The sequence below is a fragment of the Manis pentadactyla genome, chromosome 5 (genome assembly GCF_030020395.1).
Source record: "Manis pentadactyla isolate mManPen7 chromosome 5, mManPen7.hap1, whole genome shotgun sequence".
In the NCBI taxonomy this organism is placed as follows: Eukaryota; Metazoa; Chordata; class Mammalia; order Pholidota; family Manidae; genus Manis; species Manis pentadactyla.
This window is the reverse complement of record NC_080023.1, coordinates 71,381,802-71,401,288: the sequence shown is the minus strand read 5'-3', so window position 1 is coordinate 71,401,288 and position 19,487 is coordinate 71,381,802. Positions and strand designations below refer to the sequence as shown.

General features: G+C 36.0%; 1 protein-coding gene across 7 annotated transcripts in view; it reads left to right on the top strand.

Annotated features, from left to right (window-relative positions):
* MAPK10 (mitogen-activated protein kinase 10) overlaps positions 1-19,487 on the top strand; it is a 341,790-nt gene that overhangs the window by 233,745 nt on the left and 88,558 nt on the right. For all 7 annotated transcript variants that reach the window (XM_036906329.2, XM_036906326.2, XM_036906331.2 and 4 more), the window contains one exon: positions 19,094-19,223. In XM_036906329.2, the coding sequence (XP_036762224.1) occupies positions 19,094-19,223 (130 nt within the window). The remainder of the gene's footprint in view (positions 1-19,093; positions 19,224-19,487) is intronic.

Genomic DNA, 19,487 nt, shown 5'->3' with positions numbered 1-19,487 from the left:
TCTCAACAGAAACCTTACAGACCAGAAGGGAGTGGTATGATGTATTTAATGCAATGAAACAGAAGGGCCAGGAACCAAGATTACTTTGTCCAGCAAGATTATCATTTAAATTTGAAGGAGGGATTAAACAATTTCCAGATAAGCAAAATCTGAGAGAGTTTACCTCCCACAAACCATCTCTGCAGTCTATTTTGGAGGGACTGCTATAGATGGAAGTGTTCCTAAGGTAGAATAGCTGTCACCAGAGGTAATAAAACCACAGTAAAAAAAGTAGAACAGCTAATTATGAAGCAAATGCAAAATTAAATTAACTATCCCCAACATCAATCAAGGGAAAGACAAAAAGTACAGAATATGATACCTAACATATAAAGAAAGAAGGAAGAAGAAAAAGGAGGAGAAATAGAAAAGAACCTCTAGATTGTGTTTGTAACAGCATACTAAGTGAGTTAAGTTAGACTCTTAGATAGTAAGGAAAGTAACCATGAATCTAAAGCCTGCAATGGTAATAAGTACATACCTATCAATAATCACACTAAATGTAAATGGACTGAATGCACGAATCAAAAGACATAGAATCACTGAATGGATAAAAAAACAAGATCCATCTATATGATGCTTACAAGAGACTCACCTCAAACCCAAAGACATGCACAGACTAAAAGTCAAGGGATGGTAAAAGATATTTCATGCAAACAATAGGGAGAAAAAAGCAGGTGATGCAGTACTAGTATCAGCCAAAATAGACTTCAAAATAAAGAAAGTAACAAGAGATAAAGAAGGACATTACATAATGAAAAAGGGGTCAATCCAACAAGAAGATATAACCATTATAAATATATGTATATATGCACCCAACACAGGAGCACCAGCATATGTGAAACAAATACTAACAGAACTGAAGGAGGAAATAGAATGCAATGCATGCATTTTAGGAGTCTTCAACACACCACTCACTCCAAAGGACAGATCCACCAGACAGAAAATAAGTAAAGACACAGAGGCACTGAACAACACACTAGAACAGATGAACCTAATAGACATCTATAGAACTCTACATCCAAAACCAACAGGATACACATTCTTCTCAAGTGCACATGGAACTTTCTCCAGAATAGACCACATACTAGGCCACAAAAAGAGCCTCAGTAAATTCAAAAAGATTGAAATCCTACCAACCAACTTTTCAGACCACAAAGGTATAAAACTACAAATAAATTCTACAAAGAAAGTAAAAAGGCCCACAAACACATGGAGGCTTAACAACATGCTCCTAAATAATCAATGGGTCAGTGACCAAATAAAAATAGAGATCAAGCAATATATGGAAACAAATGACAACAACAACACAAAGCCCCAACTTCTGTGGGACGCAGCGAAAGCAGTCTTAAGAGGGAAGTATATAGCGATCCAGGCATATTTAAAGAAGAAAGAACAAAACCAAATGAATAGTCTAACATCACAATCATCGAGATTGGAAAAAGAAGAAAATTTGAGGCCTAAAGTCAGCAGAAGGAGGCACATAATAAAGATCAGAGAAGAAATAAATAAAATTGAGAAGAATAAAACAATAGAAAAAAATCAATGAAACCAAGAGCTGGTTCTTTGAGAAAATAAACAAAATAGATAAGCCTCTAGCCAGACTTATTAAGAGAAAAAGAGAATCAACACACATCAACAGAATCAGAAACAAGAAAGGAAACATCACAACGGACCCCACAGAAATACAAAGAATTATTAGAGACTACTATGACAACCTATAAGCTAACAAGCTGGAAACCCTAGAAGAAATGGACAACTTCCTAGAAAAATAAAACGTTCCAAGATTGACCAAGGAAGAAACACAAAATCTAAACAAACCAATTACCAGCAAAGTAATTGAAGCGGTAATAAAAAAACTACCCAAGAAAAAAACCCCAGGCCAGATGGATTTACCTCGGAATTTTATCAGACATACAGAGAAGATATAATACCCATCCTCCTTAAAGTTTTCCAAAAAATAGAAGAGGAGGGAATACTCCCAAACTCATTCTATGAAGCCAACATCACCCTAATACCAAAACCAGGCAAAGACCCCAGCAAAAAAGAAAATTACAGACCAATACCCTGATGACAGAAGATGCAAAAATACTTAACAAAATATTAGCAAACCAAATTCAAAAATACATCAAAAGGATCATACACCATGACCAAGGGGGATTCATCCCAGGGATGCAAGGATAGTACAACATGAGAAAATCCATCAACATCATCCACCACACCAACAAAAAGAAAGACAAAAACCACATGATCATCTCCATAGATGCTGAAAAAGCATTCGATAAAATCAACATCCATTCATGAGAAAAGCTCTCAACAAAATAGGCATAGAGGGCAAGTACCTCAACATATTAAAGGCCATATATGATAAACCCACAGCTAACATCATACTGAGCAGTGAGCGGCTGAAAGCTTTTCCTCTGAGATCGGGAACAAGACAGGGATGCCCATTCTCTCCACTGTTATCCAACATAGTACTGGAGGTCCTAGCCATGGCAATCAGACAAAACAAAGAAATACAAGGAATCCAGATTGGTAAAGAAGAAGTTAAACTGTCTGATATTGCACATAAAAAACCCTAAAGACTTCACTCCAAAACTACTAGAACTGATATTGGAATACAGCAAAGTTGTAGGATACAAAATTAACACACAGAAATCAATGGCTTTCCTATACACTAACAATGAACTAATAGAAAGAGAAATCAGGAAAACTATTCCATTCACAATAGCATCAAAAAGAATTAAATACTTTGGAATAAAGCTAACCAAGGAAGTGAAAGACCTATACCCTGAAAATTATAAGACACTCTAAAGAGAAATTACAGAGGACACTAACAAATGGAAACTCATCCCATGCTCTTGGATAGAAAGAATTAATATCGTCAAAATGGCCAACCTGCCCAAAGCAATATACAGATTTGATGTAATCCCTTTCAAATTACCAACAGCATTATTCAACAAACTGGAACTTATAGTTCAAAAATTCATATGGAACCACAAAAGACCCCGAATAGCCAAAGCAATCCTGAGAAGGAAGAATAAAGTGGGGGGGATCTCGCTCCCCAACTTCAAACTGTACTACAAAGCCACAGTAATCAAGACAGTTTGATACTGGCACAAGAACAGAGCCACAGACCAGTGGAACAGAATAGAGACTCCAGATGTTAACCCAAACATATATGGTCAATTAATATTCGATAAAGGATCCATGGACATACAATGGAGAAATGACAACTTCTTCAACAGATGGTGTTGGCAAAACTGGACAGCTACATGTAAGAGAATAAAACTGGATCACTGTCTAACCCCATACACAAAAGTAAATTCAAAATGGATCAAATACCTGAATGTAAGTCATGAAACCATAAAACTCCTAGTAAAAACATAGGCAAAAATCTCTTGGACATAAACATGAGCAACTTCTTCATGAACATATCTCCCCAGGCAAGGGAAACAAAAGCAAAAATGAATAAGTGGGACTACATGAAGCTGAAAAGCTTCTGTACAGCAAAGGACACCATTAATAGAACAAAAAGGTACCCTACAGTATGGGAGAATATATTCATAAATGACATATCCGATAAAGGGTTGTCATCCAAAATATATAAAGACCTCATGCACCTCAACAAACAAAAAGCAAATAATCCAATTAAAAAATGGGCAGAGGAGCTGAACAGACAGTTCTTCAAAGAAGACATTCAGATGGCCAACAGACACATGAAAAGATGCTCCACATCTCTAGTCATCAGAGAAATGCAAATTAAAACCACAATGAGATATCACCTCTCACCAGTAAGGATCGCCAACATCCAAAAGACAAACAACAACAAATGTTGGCAAGGTTGTGGAGAAATGGGAACCCTCCTACACTGCTGTTGGGAATGTAAATTAGTTCAGCCATTGTGGAAAGCAGTATGGAGGTTCCTCAAAAAGCTCAAAATAGACATACCATTTGACCCAGGAATTTCACTTCTAGGAATTTACCCTAAGGATGCAGCACTCCAGTTTGAAAAAGACAGATGCTCCCCTATGTTTATCGCAGCACTATGTACAATAGCCTAGAAATGGAAGCAACCTAAGTGTCCTTCAGTAGATGAGTGGATAAAGAAGATGTGGTACATATACACAATGGAATATTATATAAGAAGAAAACAAATCCTTCAATTTGCAACAACATGGATGGAGCTAGAGAGTATTATGCTCAGTGAAATAAGCCAGGCAGAGAAAGACAAGTACCAAATGATTTAACTCATATTTGGAGTGTAAGAGCAAAGAAAAACTGAAGGAACAAAACAGCAGCAGAATCACAGAACCCAAGAATGGACTAATAGTTACCAAAGGGAAAGGGACTGGGGAGGATGGGTGGGAAGGGAGGGGTAAGGGTGGGGAAAAAGAAAGGGGACATTATGGTTAGCATGTATAATGTGGGTGGGGGAGCATTGGGAGGGATATGCAACACAGAGAAGACAAGTAGTGATTCTACAGCATCTTAGTACACTGATGGACAGTGACTGTAATGGGGTTTGTTGGGGGGACTTGGTGAGGGGGTTGTCTAGTAAACATAATGTTCTTCATGTAATTGTAGATTAATGATAGCAAAATGGATAAAAAACATGAAGCTTATTGTATTTTTTGTCCAATGTAAGTATGTCCATTGTAAAGGAACAATGTTTGATTGATATTAGTACCTTATTTTCAATATTTCTTCCGCCACAAGAGCCAACATTCTAAATTTTGCTGTCAGTTCTCCATCCCTGACCACTGTCAGGTACTCCTTTTCCTCCTTACTCAGATTAGATGTTGTGCCTCATATTGTAATCTATCCTCTATCTAAACTCCTAGCTATCTTCTCTCTTCCTTCCTGGCAAAACTCAAATGCTGTTTCAGTCTAACTCCTTGCTTGATATTAAGATAGATGAATGTGGCTGGAGTAAAACATTCAGTTGTGTTGACTGTTACAGCCTCAGTTCAAGACCAACAAGATTAAGTGGGCCTTTGTACAGCCCACAGTCTCCAATCCACTTACATTTCTACTCTCCTAGGTGACAATTTTATCTCCTCAAAATTCTTAACATCTTCTCCCCATTCTCTCTCTCAGCTTTCTATTTAACTGGAAAGCTAAAAGGCAACAGAAATTAACATCCAAAAGCCTCTGCTCCCCATGTCTTCCTACATACTGGCATCTTAACCCATTTAATCTTCTTTACCTGCTGAGGCCATGCACAGTATTTTATCCTATATAAACTAACCCCTACACTTGAAATTCCTTCCCCATCCATTTTATCAGTGCCAGCAATTAACCTCTTTGCCACCCCCCACATAGCTTTAAAATTAGACCTTTCCACTAACATCTAGTATTTTCTCCTCTCGTTTTTGACCTAATACATTTAGATCATACTTTATTCTTCTATCCTGTTTCTCAATATGTTACAGTTCCTTGAGCATAAGAAACTTAACTTGTACTTTTTTGTCTCTATCATAATAAATATTAGCAAGTTTTTAACTGTGTAACATGAAATGATCTATTAACATTTAAATTTAACCAACTTCTATGAAGTCTTTTATTTTATCTGAATAAAAATACCCAATTAAAAATATATTTGTGATAGAAGATCAGTAAATGTGTGAATGAAGACAAAACTATACAATAGTCTTAAACTTGATTTTCAAAAATGAGTATTAGTTCAAATTAAAAATAAATACTACAATAGAATTCCATTTCCCTATAGTGCTTAGCCAAAAGACAAAAAGAATTAATTTTTTTATAATCCCAGATGGCATAAAATTTAGTGTCCAAATAGTTTCATCTGTCTATTAGCTATAGTGTCCTAGAATAAAATGATTAATAAAAATGCATTTTCATGTTTATATGGTTACTTGTACACGCACATGAATCCACAATACACAATGCTTTCATTTTCATGAAAACACAGAAAGAACTCTTGTGAGAAAATTATTTTTATTGTTAAAAGTGAATCTTGTACATTTGGACTTTTCTCTAAACTTGGTCTGCATCACAAAAGAGTACATACATAGATTTCATTTCCATTTTGTTTTTTATGAATGTTGGATGGCTTGTGTTCCTAAACTGAGCACACATAAAGCCACAAAAGCAAGATGCAGTTGGAAGAGTGTTAAAACCAGCTGGTCAGGAAATTCATCTGGGCTCAGCAAACAGGTTGCTAATGACACCACCCCAGAAAGAATGTGGAGAGTGCAAGAGGCAGGCGTGCATTTAGGAGAAGAATCAATATTCGTATTTCATTGGTGTGGTACTTTTTTGCTACTTGTGTAAAGAAATCCCATGTGTAGTCTCAAAGGGCCAATTTTCCATCACTGTTTAAAATTCTTAGGGATATAGGTTATCTGAGACAAATTCTATATATTCCAAAGCTTGTATGAATAATCTTCATGCATGTTTAAAATAAAGAACAATTAACACCTGAAAAATTTACTTGACATTTATCTGGTTTTAGCATATGTTTCTTAAAGAAATTGGTCTTATCAAAAATAGTTTTATGATTTTTCTTTAATTTTGCTTTTTAGTATCTCCTGGAGGCTCAATTTTTGTTTCTTTTATGAATGCAAAGCACGCGGCTTCAACAGGAGACCATTGTAACCCCAGATCACTCATGTACTGATTGTTTTGTGAGCAAGTTATTTATCCATTCTGTGCTTTAGTTTCCTTGGCTCTACTGGTTTGCAAATTTCTATTAAAAATCCTGCCCAGAAAGCAAATGTAAATTCTAGTTATTATCATGAAGTGGTTTTTCAATTATCAACTCTGTCTAAATATATTATTATTTGGCTATTTGTTGATCAAATGTATACTGAATAAAAGAATAATTAAATGTAAAGTTAGAGTCAGAAATGCTGTAATCTTAGTTGAATGGCTTGCAAAAATGTGTAGTTTTTAGTTCAATAATAGGGAATAACAAAATGTAGAAAACTCTATTTCTAGGTTCTAAGTTCTAGAAAAACTAAAAGAGATCTCACAGTGTCACAATCAAAGGATATCAGTTATACCTTAATATTTCAAAATGTGTGGTACTCCTGTATATTTGTAATAAAAATATTTAACCATTTATTTTAAAGTAATTTCAAACCTGTGAAAAAGTTGCAAGAATAGTAAAAATAACTATAACAAGATTATAATAATACCTATGTCATGAAGATCAAAGAAGTGAGTATGTATAAAGTATTAAGAACTTCAGAAGTAAATGAGTGGGAAAAAAGTGCTTAGAATTATTCAATACTGGTCAATTTTATTAAGTTTCAGTTTTGTTACTTGAACAATGGGGATAATAAGAATGTCTACCTTATGAGGGTTTTGCATGCATAAAACTTAGAGACCTCGTGTTTTTCCAGCTTAGGTTATTGACAGCCTGTGCTACATAACTAAACTTATGTGCTTGGCATATTTTATGTACATAAAACACTGTGCATGGCCTCAACAAAGTAATATTTTTTCCCTGGAAGAAACCCAGTCTGGTTTCTAGGATTACTTGAATGACACTATGATAAAATCATAAGTGGCCTGTGCATAATTCTTTTTTGATCTACAGTCAACAATTACATCAAGTCCTCCCATTTTGGGTTTACCTAGGCTTTACATAGATAGCTTTCAATGTTAAGATGAATGTAGTCAATCTTTGCTGAAGCAAATCTGATGAATATTTGACATTAGGGAAACATTTACTGGTGGAAGAAAATATAGTCACATTACTATTATGTAGAAAAAGCTTATAATACTTTGGTAAAAATAAAACAGCCTATTTGTTAATCTCCCATTTTTCACACTGGAGTCTTTGTGCTTCAGGGCAGGGGTCTGGGTGGGTGGGGGTGCAGGCGCACTGGGCCAGGAGTACTCAGAGCCCACTGACAATCATGTCAGGTCTTCCTGAAACTCAAATTTTGTGTGAAAACTGAAGTGTCAATGAGGAAATGAAATTTTATATTAAAAGGAAGATAGATATGTACAGTATTAAAATACAGATTCTACATGAATTTAAAGGTAAAGTGTATGACTTCAAAAATATTTAAAAAGCTATTTAACTCATGTTTGTAAAAATCTGAGACCTGTAATTTCACTCTGCTCCACTATTAGGAATAATTTAATCATCAGTTTACTTGTTTAACAAAAGCTTATTTAGGGTCAACTATATGCAAGACATTGGACTATACTCTTGACGCAAAGGTGAGTAAGACTCTCATTGTTGCATTATTTACAGTAGCCAAGACATAGATACAATTTCAGTGGCTATCAGTTGCTGAATGGATGAAGAAAATATGATATATATAATTTATTCAGCAATAAAAAGAAGGAAATTCTGCCACTGTGACAACATGGATGGACCTTGAGGGTATTATGGTACATGAAATAAATCAGACAAATACTGTATGATCACAATTACACGTGGAGTCTAAGAAAACTGAACTCATTGATACAGAAAAGGAAACAGACTGGTGGTTGCCAGAGATACAGTGGGGTGGCAAAAGAGGTCAAAAGGTACAAACTTCCAGTTACAGGATACCGAAGTTCTGGGGATATAATGCACAGCATGGTGATTATAATTAACAATGGTATATTGTGTATTTGGAAGTTCTTTTAAGAAAGTAGATCTTAAAAGTTCTCATCACAAGAAAAAAGGTAATTATTTGAGGTGATAGATAACTTTATCTTGACAATCATTTTGCATTATATGCATATATCAAATAATTATATTGTATACTTTAAACCGATTCAATGTTATATGTCAATTATATTTCAAAAAAACTGGAAGCAGGAGAGGTTTCAAGATTCACCTGGCTTCTACCCTCAGGGGACTTACAATCAAGCAGTGGGGCAGGTTTTTTTTTTTTTTTAAGTTAAGCTAACTTAATTTTCATAACTATATGATGTTCTATTAGTTATTTTATTAATGCTGTGTTACCCTGGACACTTTCCTGACAAGTGCTAAAAATAAGCAGGATTCTCAGACACAAATATATTGTGTTAAGAATATCAATTTAGATATGAAACTCTAAGAGGATGGTGAGGGACAGATAGTATAGAAGCAAGAGTTAACAAGGAGACCATGTACTCCATGTGACATGGTAATGGAAATGGTTAGAGTTAAGTGGATCAATATGAAAGTATACATTGGAAGTAATTCAGGCCTTCATGGAATGGATAAGGGGAGGAGATGAGAAGAGAAAAATTGAGATGACTTCTACACTTTAACAAATAGGTGTTTAAAGGAAAGATCAAAGGAGGGCAATTTAAGGTTAAGAGAGATCAAAGGTTTGTTCTGTTTGGGACATACTGAGTTTCAGGTGTTTTTGAGATATCCAGTTAGAGGTGTTCAGTAGACAGCTATATGTGTATAGGAGCTTTGAGGAAGACACCTTAACTAGATGTAATATCTTGGCATCTTGTTTAACAACATTGTTTTAAAATATGCTGCTTAGTTTATTTAAACTTTTGTCCTTTAGCTTATGTAATGCCCTTTTCCTAACATGTTTAAAGCTCTGGAAATAAACATTTAGCAATAGCAAATACGATTTCATGCAAAAAAAACATGGAGGGATTACATAGCGAAATCCTTCAGGATTTTGGCCATTAAGGAGTACAACTTTGAGGATAGAAAAAAGTGCAATAAAAGGTAGTATATGATAGGTACACATTTCATAATGATAGTACAAATAAAATGCTGCAGAGATGGATTCAATTTCATAAATATCAGTGCATATATCAGCATAGGAGAAGTGAATAAAGAAAAGTAGTGCACAAAAAGGGACAGGGAAGAAGTCCTGGGAATAAATAATAGCAAATACACATTTTTAGATGTGCATGTTGGGAGGTGTTGAGGATTATTCATAGTTAGCAGCACTACTCCAGTTGTCAGACTAGTGCAGGACGTCATAAAGCCAGCAACACTGTGCTGGGGCAGGATTGGAGGAGAGAGAGCAGGCCCAGCAGCTGGGCAGTGAAGTTTATTCCTATCATAATTACATGTCCTCTGTATAGGAACCATTTGTCATTTCTTACAATCAAGAAGGATCTCATCAATTTTGCAGGTACCACGCTGTGAGCCAATGGACATCTTAGTGATTTTAGACATCACATGTTCTTACTACAAGGTCAGCTTGAGAGTCACTGTTTCAGAGCAGAGTTACTTGCACAAGTAGATGATGTGCTCAATAAGCTTCCACTCCTTAGCTAACTCTGATATTTTTCAAGTTCGGTTATTCACCTTAGTTGCTATGTAGATTTATAAGGAAAATCTTGCTAACATAAAACTACTAAATATAAATCATACTTTGAATTTTATTCCCAGGAAATGCTCAAAGGTGGGATTATACCGGTTACCTGGGAAGAGCAGTTCTTTGCATGTGCCTCTTCCATCTTGTGGAAGTGAGGTGCAAAGACTTCTTCTACCTGAAGCACTGTGGCCACGGGCAGCAAGGGACTGTATCATTTATCTCTCAGTTGGGAAAACTTTGACGGTGAAAGGGCACACTAAACTACATTGATGGATGTAAAAATAGTGTTATTGAAACTTTAACTTAAACTTAAAAATTTTTAAACTTTAAATTAACTTATTCCTAAAAAATTAAACACAAATAAAATGTAAAAATGTATCTGTATTAATGACCAAATATTAAAAAACAACAATAATTATTTTTGATATATCCTCATGTATTTTAATCAACTGATTGATTCATTGGTATTGTTCTGAAGAAAAAATTTTTTATGTGATTTTATTATTCTTAACTTTTTATGAAATTTCTGGAAATCTTCAGTATTGCATGTTATGGTCACTAAATTTGAAATGTTGACACCTTCAATATAGATAATAATATTTTTATTTGTAGAATGTTTTTAAAGTGCTTAGGTACCTAGTAAGAAGAAATTCTGCTGAGTTGAAAATATTCTCAATTCTAATTTATTTTTGTACTTTAATATGTTTCAGCCCAAGTTTTTCCCACAGAAGCTATCTCTTTTTCTCCCTTTCATCTAGAGTTCCTTCATCCAGTAATAATTCTGCAAGATAGAACCTGTCAATTACATTACCTATATTTATGGTCTTTTTAATAATTTGTCAATTTTAGATGCTAAAAATTATAGGTTTTTACAGTCATTTCTGTCATATATGGAATATAAGTATTCTGAAATTAGGAACTCTATCTAATCCTATCCATAATATAAATATACCCAAATTTAAGAATTCTATCAGATTATTCTCACAAATTGAGACATTCTAAGTCATATTTATGTAATTTCAAAATTAAATATTGCCCTCTCTTTGAGAACTCATTTCTTTATTTGATTTGTTTAGTTCCTTTCTTGCTTCAGTTCCTTTCAGCACACTTCAGTGTGCTTTTACTTTCAAATTTTATCTATCATAATAGCTATTCCCTAAAAGTTTCAAGAGCTGAAATATTGGGATGCTTCATTTATTGAATAATATAACTAAAGATTTCCAAGTGACTTCTCAAAAAAACCTGCACCCACAATTTAAGACTTTCTATCAAAAAGTTGTTCTTCAATCAGAATTATGAAATTTGTCAAGAAAATGCCAATTGCCTTGCTGAAACATCTTTATTTTTTTATTCAACATTAGGTTTGTCTCCAAAATTTTGTAATAAAGTGATCCTAAATGTTTGTGTATAAAAATATTTACAAGATCTTGTAATTGTTTTCTTATTCTATTTTCTAATTGAGATAGAATTGCCATGTAACATTATATTAGATTCAGGTGTATACAAGTTCTATTTGATTTGCAGAATATTGCAATTTGTTTGGACCCAATGCAAATTATATTTGCATCACAACCAATTAAAAGTCCATTTCTACTCCATATATTTCTTAATTTGGTAAGAACATTGTTTTTAGTATGATGATGTTCTCCAAAAATTTGTATTTGTGTTATCACTGAAAAAATAATGTGTTTAGTATTGATATTTTTTAACTAAAATTACAGTAGTTTTCATACTATTGTTAGATGTTTCACCTTTGATAGAATGATCTTCTATAAGCTTTGAGTAATTGAACTGTATAGAAAATCAGGCTATTATTAAAAAGTACTGGTTTTTATATTTGAAGCCTTTGGTAAATGATATAAAACAAGGATAACTTAAAAGCTTACAAAATTCTTTTTTCTGCTAATGGAGGCAACACAATAATAGCTATTGCATAACTTTTTGTACATGTTCAAAAGAAACTTGGATTGAACTTGAGCAAAATTAAGTTAAAGGACCAGTTCTTTGATACAAATGAAAAGCTGTGGTTCAGGAGTAGTCTGTAGAAGCATCTTTTGCAGGTGCATGTGTTAAATCATTGTCTTTGGACACAATCTTTTAAAAATAATTATTAAATTTGAAATAACTACTGATGTTCATTTAGGAGAATTATTTTCTGGTTTTTGTTTGGTTGTGTCCAGGAAAACACAGAAATGGAAATTCAGTGTACAGTATTTTAATTAAAGATACAGTCTCAATTTTATTTATTTTTGTCTGTAGGGTTTTATTGCAAAGTTTAAAAAGCTTTATTAAACACTAACAAGGTAAATAATTATAAATTTATGCCCCCAAAATGGTGAAATCAGTGTCACATGGATGTTCTGACCTCTCTATGTGTTCTTTATCTGCTTTAAAGCAGGCTGACCAGCCTCTGTACCCTCACTTATTTTGTATCAAGCCAAACTGTAATTTCCCAAGTTTCCAACTTACCCTAACGAATAGCAGTCTGGTAGCATTATAGATTTTGGAGGTTAAAACATGGGTAAGATCATACACGGGCAGTGCACTGAATGGTCATTAAGGGCAGCATGGTGGGCATGAGACAACTTGTCACAAAGGTAAAAGCAGAGCAAGTGAGGCAGCACTGGCATGCACCTTACCCCCTCATCTCACTGAGATGAAGCAGTTCTGAGAGCAGTTTCTTCTCCAATGCCATTATCCTGATTTCCAAGAATATTGTGCCTTGTCCCTAAGGCAGCCACTTAAAATCTCTCTACGTACATCTATATTCTGTGATGATGAGATTAACTGGTCTGTATTCTCCAGAGTGGTAATTCTTTGTGTGATCTCCCATCTCAACGGTTTGCTGAAGGGCTGTAAATTACTAGTTCAGTATCTAGTGTTCAGAATAGCTGCTTTTGTCTTTGAAGGATCAGCTTCTGGGCTTTTTGCTGTCCCGGCTTCAACTATGTAGTCCGAGTGCAAAGTAGTCTCGATTAGAACCTGAATAACTAGGATTGGTCATCTAGGTTAGTTTGCATAGGTAAAATGGCTTTTCTTGATATTGAGCTCTGAGTCCAACCTCCTTCATCCACAGTTGGACCCACCTTTTGCTTGGAGGAAGATCCAAGTGAACTACACAATTTATTGCTGTATTTAGCTGAGAGTCACTGCTTGTCAAATACTGTATTCCCCAGAAAATACACTTCGAGATGGTGACTGCATGCAGGAGATTTATTAGGGAGTGTTCTAAGGGTTAACACCTTTGGAAAGGAAGGGAGGGAAGCAGAGGCAGAAGTTCAGCTGCAGTGCAATCTCAGTGGAAGCCTTAGCTGACCCTACTGGGAGTTCTGAAGGTGAACGAGCCTGACGGAGGTCCTAAGTTGGGGTGAGGTGGCCAGCTTTTGAAATCCTGGGTTCACCACTCTTTGCGTGAAGGCTGCACATGAAGAGAGTGTGACCTGTGGGTAGGCAGCTCTTTTCAGCTGAAGTTATACCCAGAGAGGGCTAAGAGCTGAGGGGCAATCTGCCAGCAGCCCTCCCAGCAGCTGGGATAATAAGTCCTTTATTCCTGAAGGGGAATCTTAGTAGTGCATCACAGCACCTACACTTTGATGCACTAATGGAGTTCTACTATTAGCTTTTTCTCAACATGCTGAGCACCAACTCTCAGAAAATCAGAAGCCAAAAAGTGCCTAGGGCCCACAGACTTATGATGTATCTGTGAAACTTCGATATGCCTTCTTCTAGATTTTCTGTTATGTAATGTAATTAATATCTTTATTACTTAAGTCACCATTAATCAGAATTCTACTACTTGTAATCAAAAGCATCCCTAAGAAAATATAACCAAACTGATACAGTCAAGCAATTCAATCACAAAAATAACCAATCAAAAAAACCAACTGTTAACCAAAGGGAAAGGGACTGGGGAGGATGGGTGGAAGGAAGGGAGAAGGTGGGGGGAAGAAGAAAGGGGGCCTTACGATTAGCATATATAATGTGGGGTGGGCACAGAGAGGGCTGTGCAACACAGAGAAGACTAGTGATTTTACAGCATCTTGCTATGCTGATGGACAGTGACTAATGGGGTATGTGGTGGGGGGACTTGGTGAAGGGAGGTGTCTAGTAAACATAATGTTCCTCATGTAATTGTATAGCAGAAGGAGGAACAATTTGAAAAGCCCAGGCAGAGGTTGAGTTTGGCGGTTCACCAACATGGCTCTCAATGGTGGAGTCAGAGTCTTGATAGCATCTCTAGGGGCTCTAATGTTTGGGCATGAAAGTAAGATATTAGTGGGCACTGGGTAGAGAATTTTGGTAGGTTTCAACTAAATCCAAAACCCTTGGAACAGGTCAAAGTGAGAATGTGGGAAATGGGAAAACAGCAAGGAAGTGTACAGTGTATATCTCAGGATGGCATTTGGCTTGCTGGGCTGTGGTTTAAGATGTTTAAGATGCTTCAATGAAGAAGAATTTTTTTAATTTTAATTTTTGAAGACATAGTGTTTTTTCCATAATGCCTAGGGATTTTTGTTTGTTTGTTTTTTATTTACTTTTTTTTGCACACCAGTGTGTTTATATGATCAATAATATTTTAGGTGTGAAAGGGAAGGCAAACAAGGAAATTATCAACTAATTGATTATGACTTAGGATATTTGTGTAAGAGATTGTCTGTAATTGCTAGCAGAAGAAAAAACAACTGATAAAGATGCTGAGAGAAAGATTTGCCTGCAGGGATGTATGTTTGTATATATGTGTGTGCATTTATATAAATACATCCAAGGTAGTAAACATAGTTTTATAGCCTCATAAAACTGGGCTAAATGACAGAAGCATAATAACAGAAGGCTATATCTTTCTTTTATGAACAAATGTGGTATAAGTGGAGGTGAGTTACTACTGTGCATCAAGATATTGCAGGAGAATTTTCATAAAAATTTATTTCATTTTACCTGCATTAAGATAAAATAAAGAGAAGCAATTGAAAGAAAAAAGTAAGATTCCAGAGAACAAGATGCTTTAAAAAATGACTCCAGAGTAATGCAAAACTTTCAGACATTAATTTGTGACTGTACAGCACCAGTGATGTCAATTTGCAGATGTATTTGCTAAACTGCTGCCAGTAATCACCGAGTAATTGCAGAAAATGGGGAAGATTGTAGTGCCATCCAGGGTTCGTGGCAGGAAACAGAACCATTTTAAGTAGGCAAAGATTTAATATTGTCAATGGGATGCTTGCAAAATCATTGGAAGGCCTGAAGAAGTGTGTGCTGGTCTGGCCTTCCTGGAATGATTCCCAGACAGTAGAGAGCTGAATCACCAGGTGAGCTCGCACCTCTGAGAGCATCTAGAACCACTGAGCTTCCAGAATACATGACAGTAACTGAGATTTGGACATCACTGAGCTGGAACTGCCTACTCGTTACTGCTGTCATCACTGCTGGAGCCTGGGTCCTGGAACCTGGTGTCCTCTGCCACAACTGCTTCACCCCTTCTCACTCAGGATTCTGGAGAGTGACAGGAATCCATGAGACCTTCTTGCCTGCCAACCAAGAAATGTGAGGAGATGCTCACCTTCACCGTGCCTTACAAATCTCTCATAGTACATCTGTGTGGCAGGTCCTTCCTGGAATCAGCGAGCTAGCTAGAAAGGCATCTGGGAATTGTACATCTTATTCTCAAGTCTCTTCAATACAGGAAGGCATGATACAAGGGGGTAAATGGAAGGCCAGTGAGCCAAACCACTGTATTTCATCCAACTGTACAAACATTCTTATTTCTTCAGAGGGAATAAAGAGGTCATAGAAGACACCTGATGAACTTGACATAGATCCTAGTGTTGGTTAGAAAAGATACCTACTAAGCCATTAAAGGATGTAGCAGTCATTGGGAATGTGGGTTCATTAAAAACAAATCATACTGGATAGCATATTAAAGTGGTAACTGTATGACTGTAATATATCTAGATTTAACAAGACTTTTGCTCCAAACTTTTATATCGTGGGACAAGCTTGTGAAATGTGGTCAAGATAGTGGTATAGTTGAATGTATTTGTAATAAGCAGAAAGATTAGAAACTGCTGATTAGTAGATACATGTCTAATTATAGCACATGCCATTTTATCCTGCCCTGCATTACACAATGACTCCTGAAAGGATTTTCTATTTAAAAATAGCAATAGTATCTACTGACTGCTTACTCTAAGTGAGGCACTGTATATCCATTATTACCTCATTTACTCCCTACAACAATCTTTTCAAGTTGTAATTATCTGCATTTTAAATATGAGGAAGCAGATTTCAGAAATGTAAGTAGCTTGCCCATAACTCCACATCTACCAAGCAGTAGTTCTGAGATTCATATCAAAAATTGCTTTAAGGAAGAGGTACAGGAGGAAGGGAGAATGCCACAACATTTCTAGAAGAAACTGGTCAGAACCTGCCAAGAATCCTAGAGGGCAGCATTTTTTGTCATTCCATATGAAGTTGGAGCTGCCTTACTGTCTTGCAGTGTCTGGTCAGTATCTCAGGAAGGCAGACTCACATTGGCCTCACTAAAGGCTCAGACGTAAAACCAGATGTGGATTTATTAAATTATGAGAAATATAATAGTCAATCTCACAAATATGAGCAAGATTCTTGCATGCAAAATTCCGGAAGAGAGCCTGATGAGCAGAATGTTGACTACAAAGGGTAGAATCAGGCTGAGGAGACACCCAGCTGACTGCCTGCTGCCTGCAGTCTCTGGCAATCCCAATAGAGATGCAGACATCTGCCCAGCTGGCTGGATACCCCAGCTGGGAGGCCCCTTTCTTTTTTGGCCCAGGCAGTGCCAGAATTTCCTCTCTGACTTTTGGTAGGCCCATATGACCAATTGCTATTCTTTCTTTAGATATTTTAGCAACTTCAACTAAGTTGGTTTGGCTTAAAATTTAATCTTTCTTTTTAAGGTGACTGTTCTGCTGATACAATTTCTTAACTTCAGAAGGCAAGTTTTAGTTCCTGTGTTTCCAAATTATCAGTTGCTCTTGTGCATGACCTGTGAAATGTAGGTCCATTTGACTCTTCCCTTGTATTACTTGTAGGTTGTAGTTTAACAAGAACAGAGACAAGAACAGAAGTACCGGTGCTAACATACAGAGTTTAATTTTTAAAAAGACAGTATTTTTCATTAACATAGGCTCATGGCGAGTTAATAGTATGTGATGTAGTTCTTAAAGAAGCGTGGACAGACTTAGTTGTATTAATGTGTCAACAGAATGAATTAGTGAGTGAATGAGTGAAGACGTTTACAGCCCTACTTTAATCTTCACTTATATTCCATACCAGAGTAGCAATGTTCATTCAGTCAGGGTCTGCATTTTCAGAGGATATTGACAGACTGGGACTTCTTCAGAGGAACTCACCAGATGGTGCTATGACTTGAAATCACATTCTGACAAATGGTAGTAGGACACTAGTGATATTTAGCTTAAGAAACAAAAAAAACTTAAGGGAAAAATAAGAAAAGCTAAGAGTTATTGAGTGCTTATAAAGTAGGCCAGGCATTGCACTCAGTCCTTTCATGAATTTCAAACATTATGGGTCATCATAAATAATGAAAATGAAAGTACTTCATTTTGAGCTGCCCTGGAAGGCAGGGCTGACTGTTGTCAAAAGAAACCACAGAGACAAGGATGCTCATTAGAATAATATTTCTAACTGTCATAGCTGTTCAACAACAGAACGAGCAGCCTTGATGTTAAAAGGGTCTGTGTTTTTGGAGATGGTTCAAGCAGAGACTGGTCAAACTTTTGATGGAAATATTTTGGAAAGGAACACGTATTAAATGGAGGCATGGACCAGATGAACTCTAAGACTTTGTCCAACTTTATCCTATGAGTCTTTAATTATCTTACAATATAGTAATCTCTTTATTTTTTAGTTTAGTGGCCTGAGTCCTAAATAGTTAATGTCACTTCCAATTCAATAGGTAAGATCAATTATAGGGAACACTGGTTGCTGCCTTCCTTCCTGGCAACTAAGACAAAATACAGCATACCCAGAGTTGCAGGGAGGGGAAAAAACATTTTGTTAGTGGGTCATTATGTATAATAACAAGAAGAGACTCACTTTCTCATTTGATCTCCAGACTCACATATTCTGGGTATGGGAGAAACAGTATGGTGTATTAATTGCTTTTGCAAAGTATGGTAAATTACCATTCTCCAATAGTTTGAAGGCTTCAATGTTGGTGGCACTCATTTCTGTCTTTGTATTTAAATGCAGTTATTTATGCTTTTGAAATATCTCCCTGATTGCATTCCTTATTTCAAACTTTGCTATTGTTAATGAGTGCGCTTTGACCATCCACCAGTCTGTACATTCATGGCAATTCATGTCACATCTTAAAAACTGGTTCCTGTGAATGGGGGAAGAATGAATGTCTACTTAAATAACCAAAAAGGGATGAAGTTTTATAGCTACAGAAAACCAAAGTATCACATATTGATAGCTGAGAAATGCCAGCTCAGAGAGAGTAGATGGCTTGCCACAGTCACATGGTTAGTGGGAAAGGTGAGCACTTGTCTCTTTTGTCCTCCACTCATTGATGTAATTATATGCTGTTTCTTGGCAAAATAATCTTTTTTATTTTCCTAGTAAGTAGAATGTTTTTATACTACTCTCTCACATCTTTTTTTATAGGCTGATTGACATTTGTCCTGAGTAGAAGGTATCTGAGTAGGATTCCAAAATAGTATTTTCTTTACTCATCCTTGGTTTGGTAGACAGGAATGCTAAAGGTTGTTTGTTCTTAATTTTGGATTGCTCTTGTGTCTCTGCAGTGCTGCGTACGATGCTGTCCTTGACAGAAATGTGGCCATTAAGAAGCTCAGCAGACCCTTTCAAAACCAAACACATGCCAAGAGAGCTTACCGGGAGCTGGTCCTCATGAAGTGTGTGAACCATAAAAATGTGAGTTATTTTTAAACCCCTGGCAGGGGGAGGTTGTGAGATTAGGGAAAGAAAAAATCAGTATGTCAACCTGAGTAGGAAAGGTTTTCTTTACTTTACATTTTCTGCCTCTAAAGATTGTTTATCCTGCCCATATGCTACATTTGATTTCATTGTCCTCATGGTAGTTTTCTGCTTAAAAATGATCTAAAAACCATATGGCATAGAGGGGATGAATTTGATAAATATTTCCTTGCTATGAAATTAAACATATTTGGTTTTCTT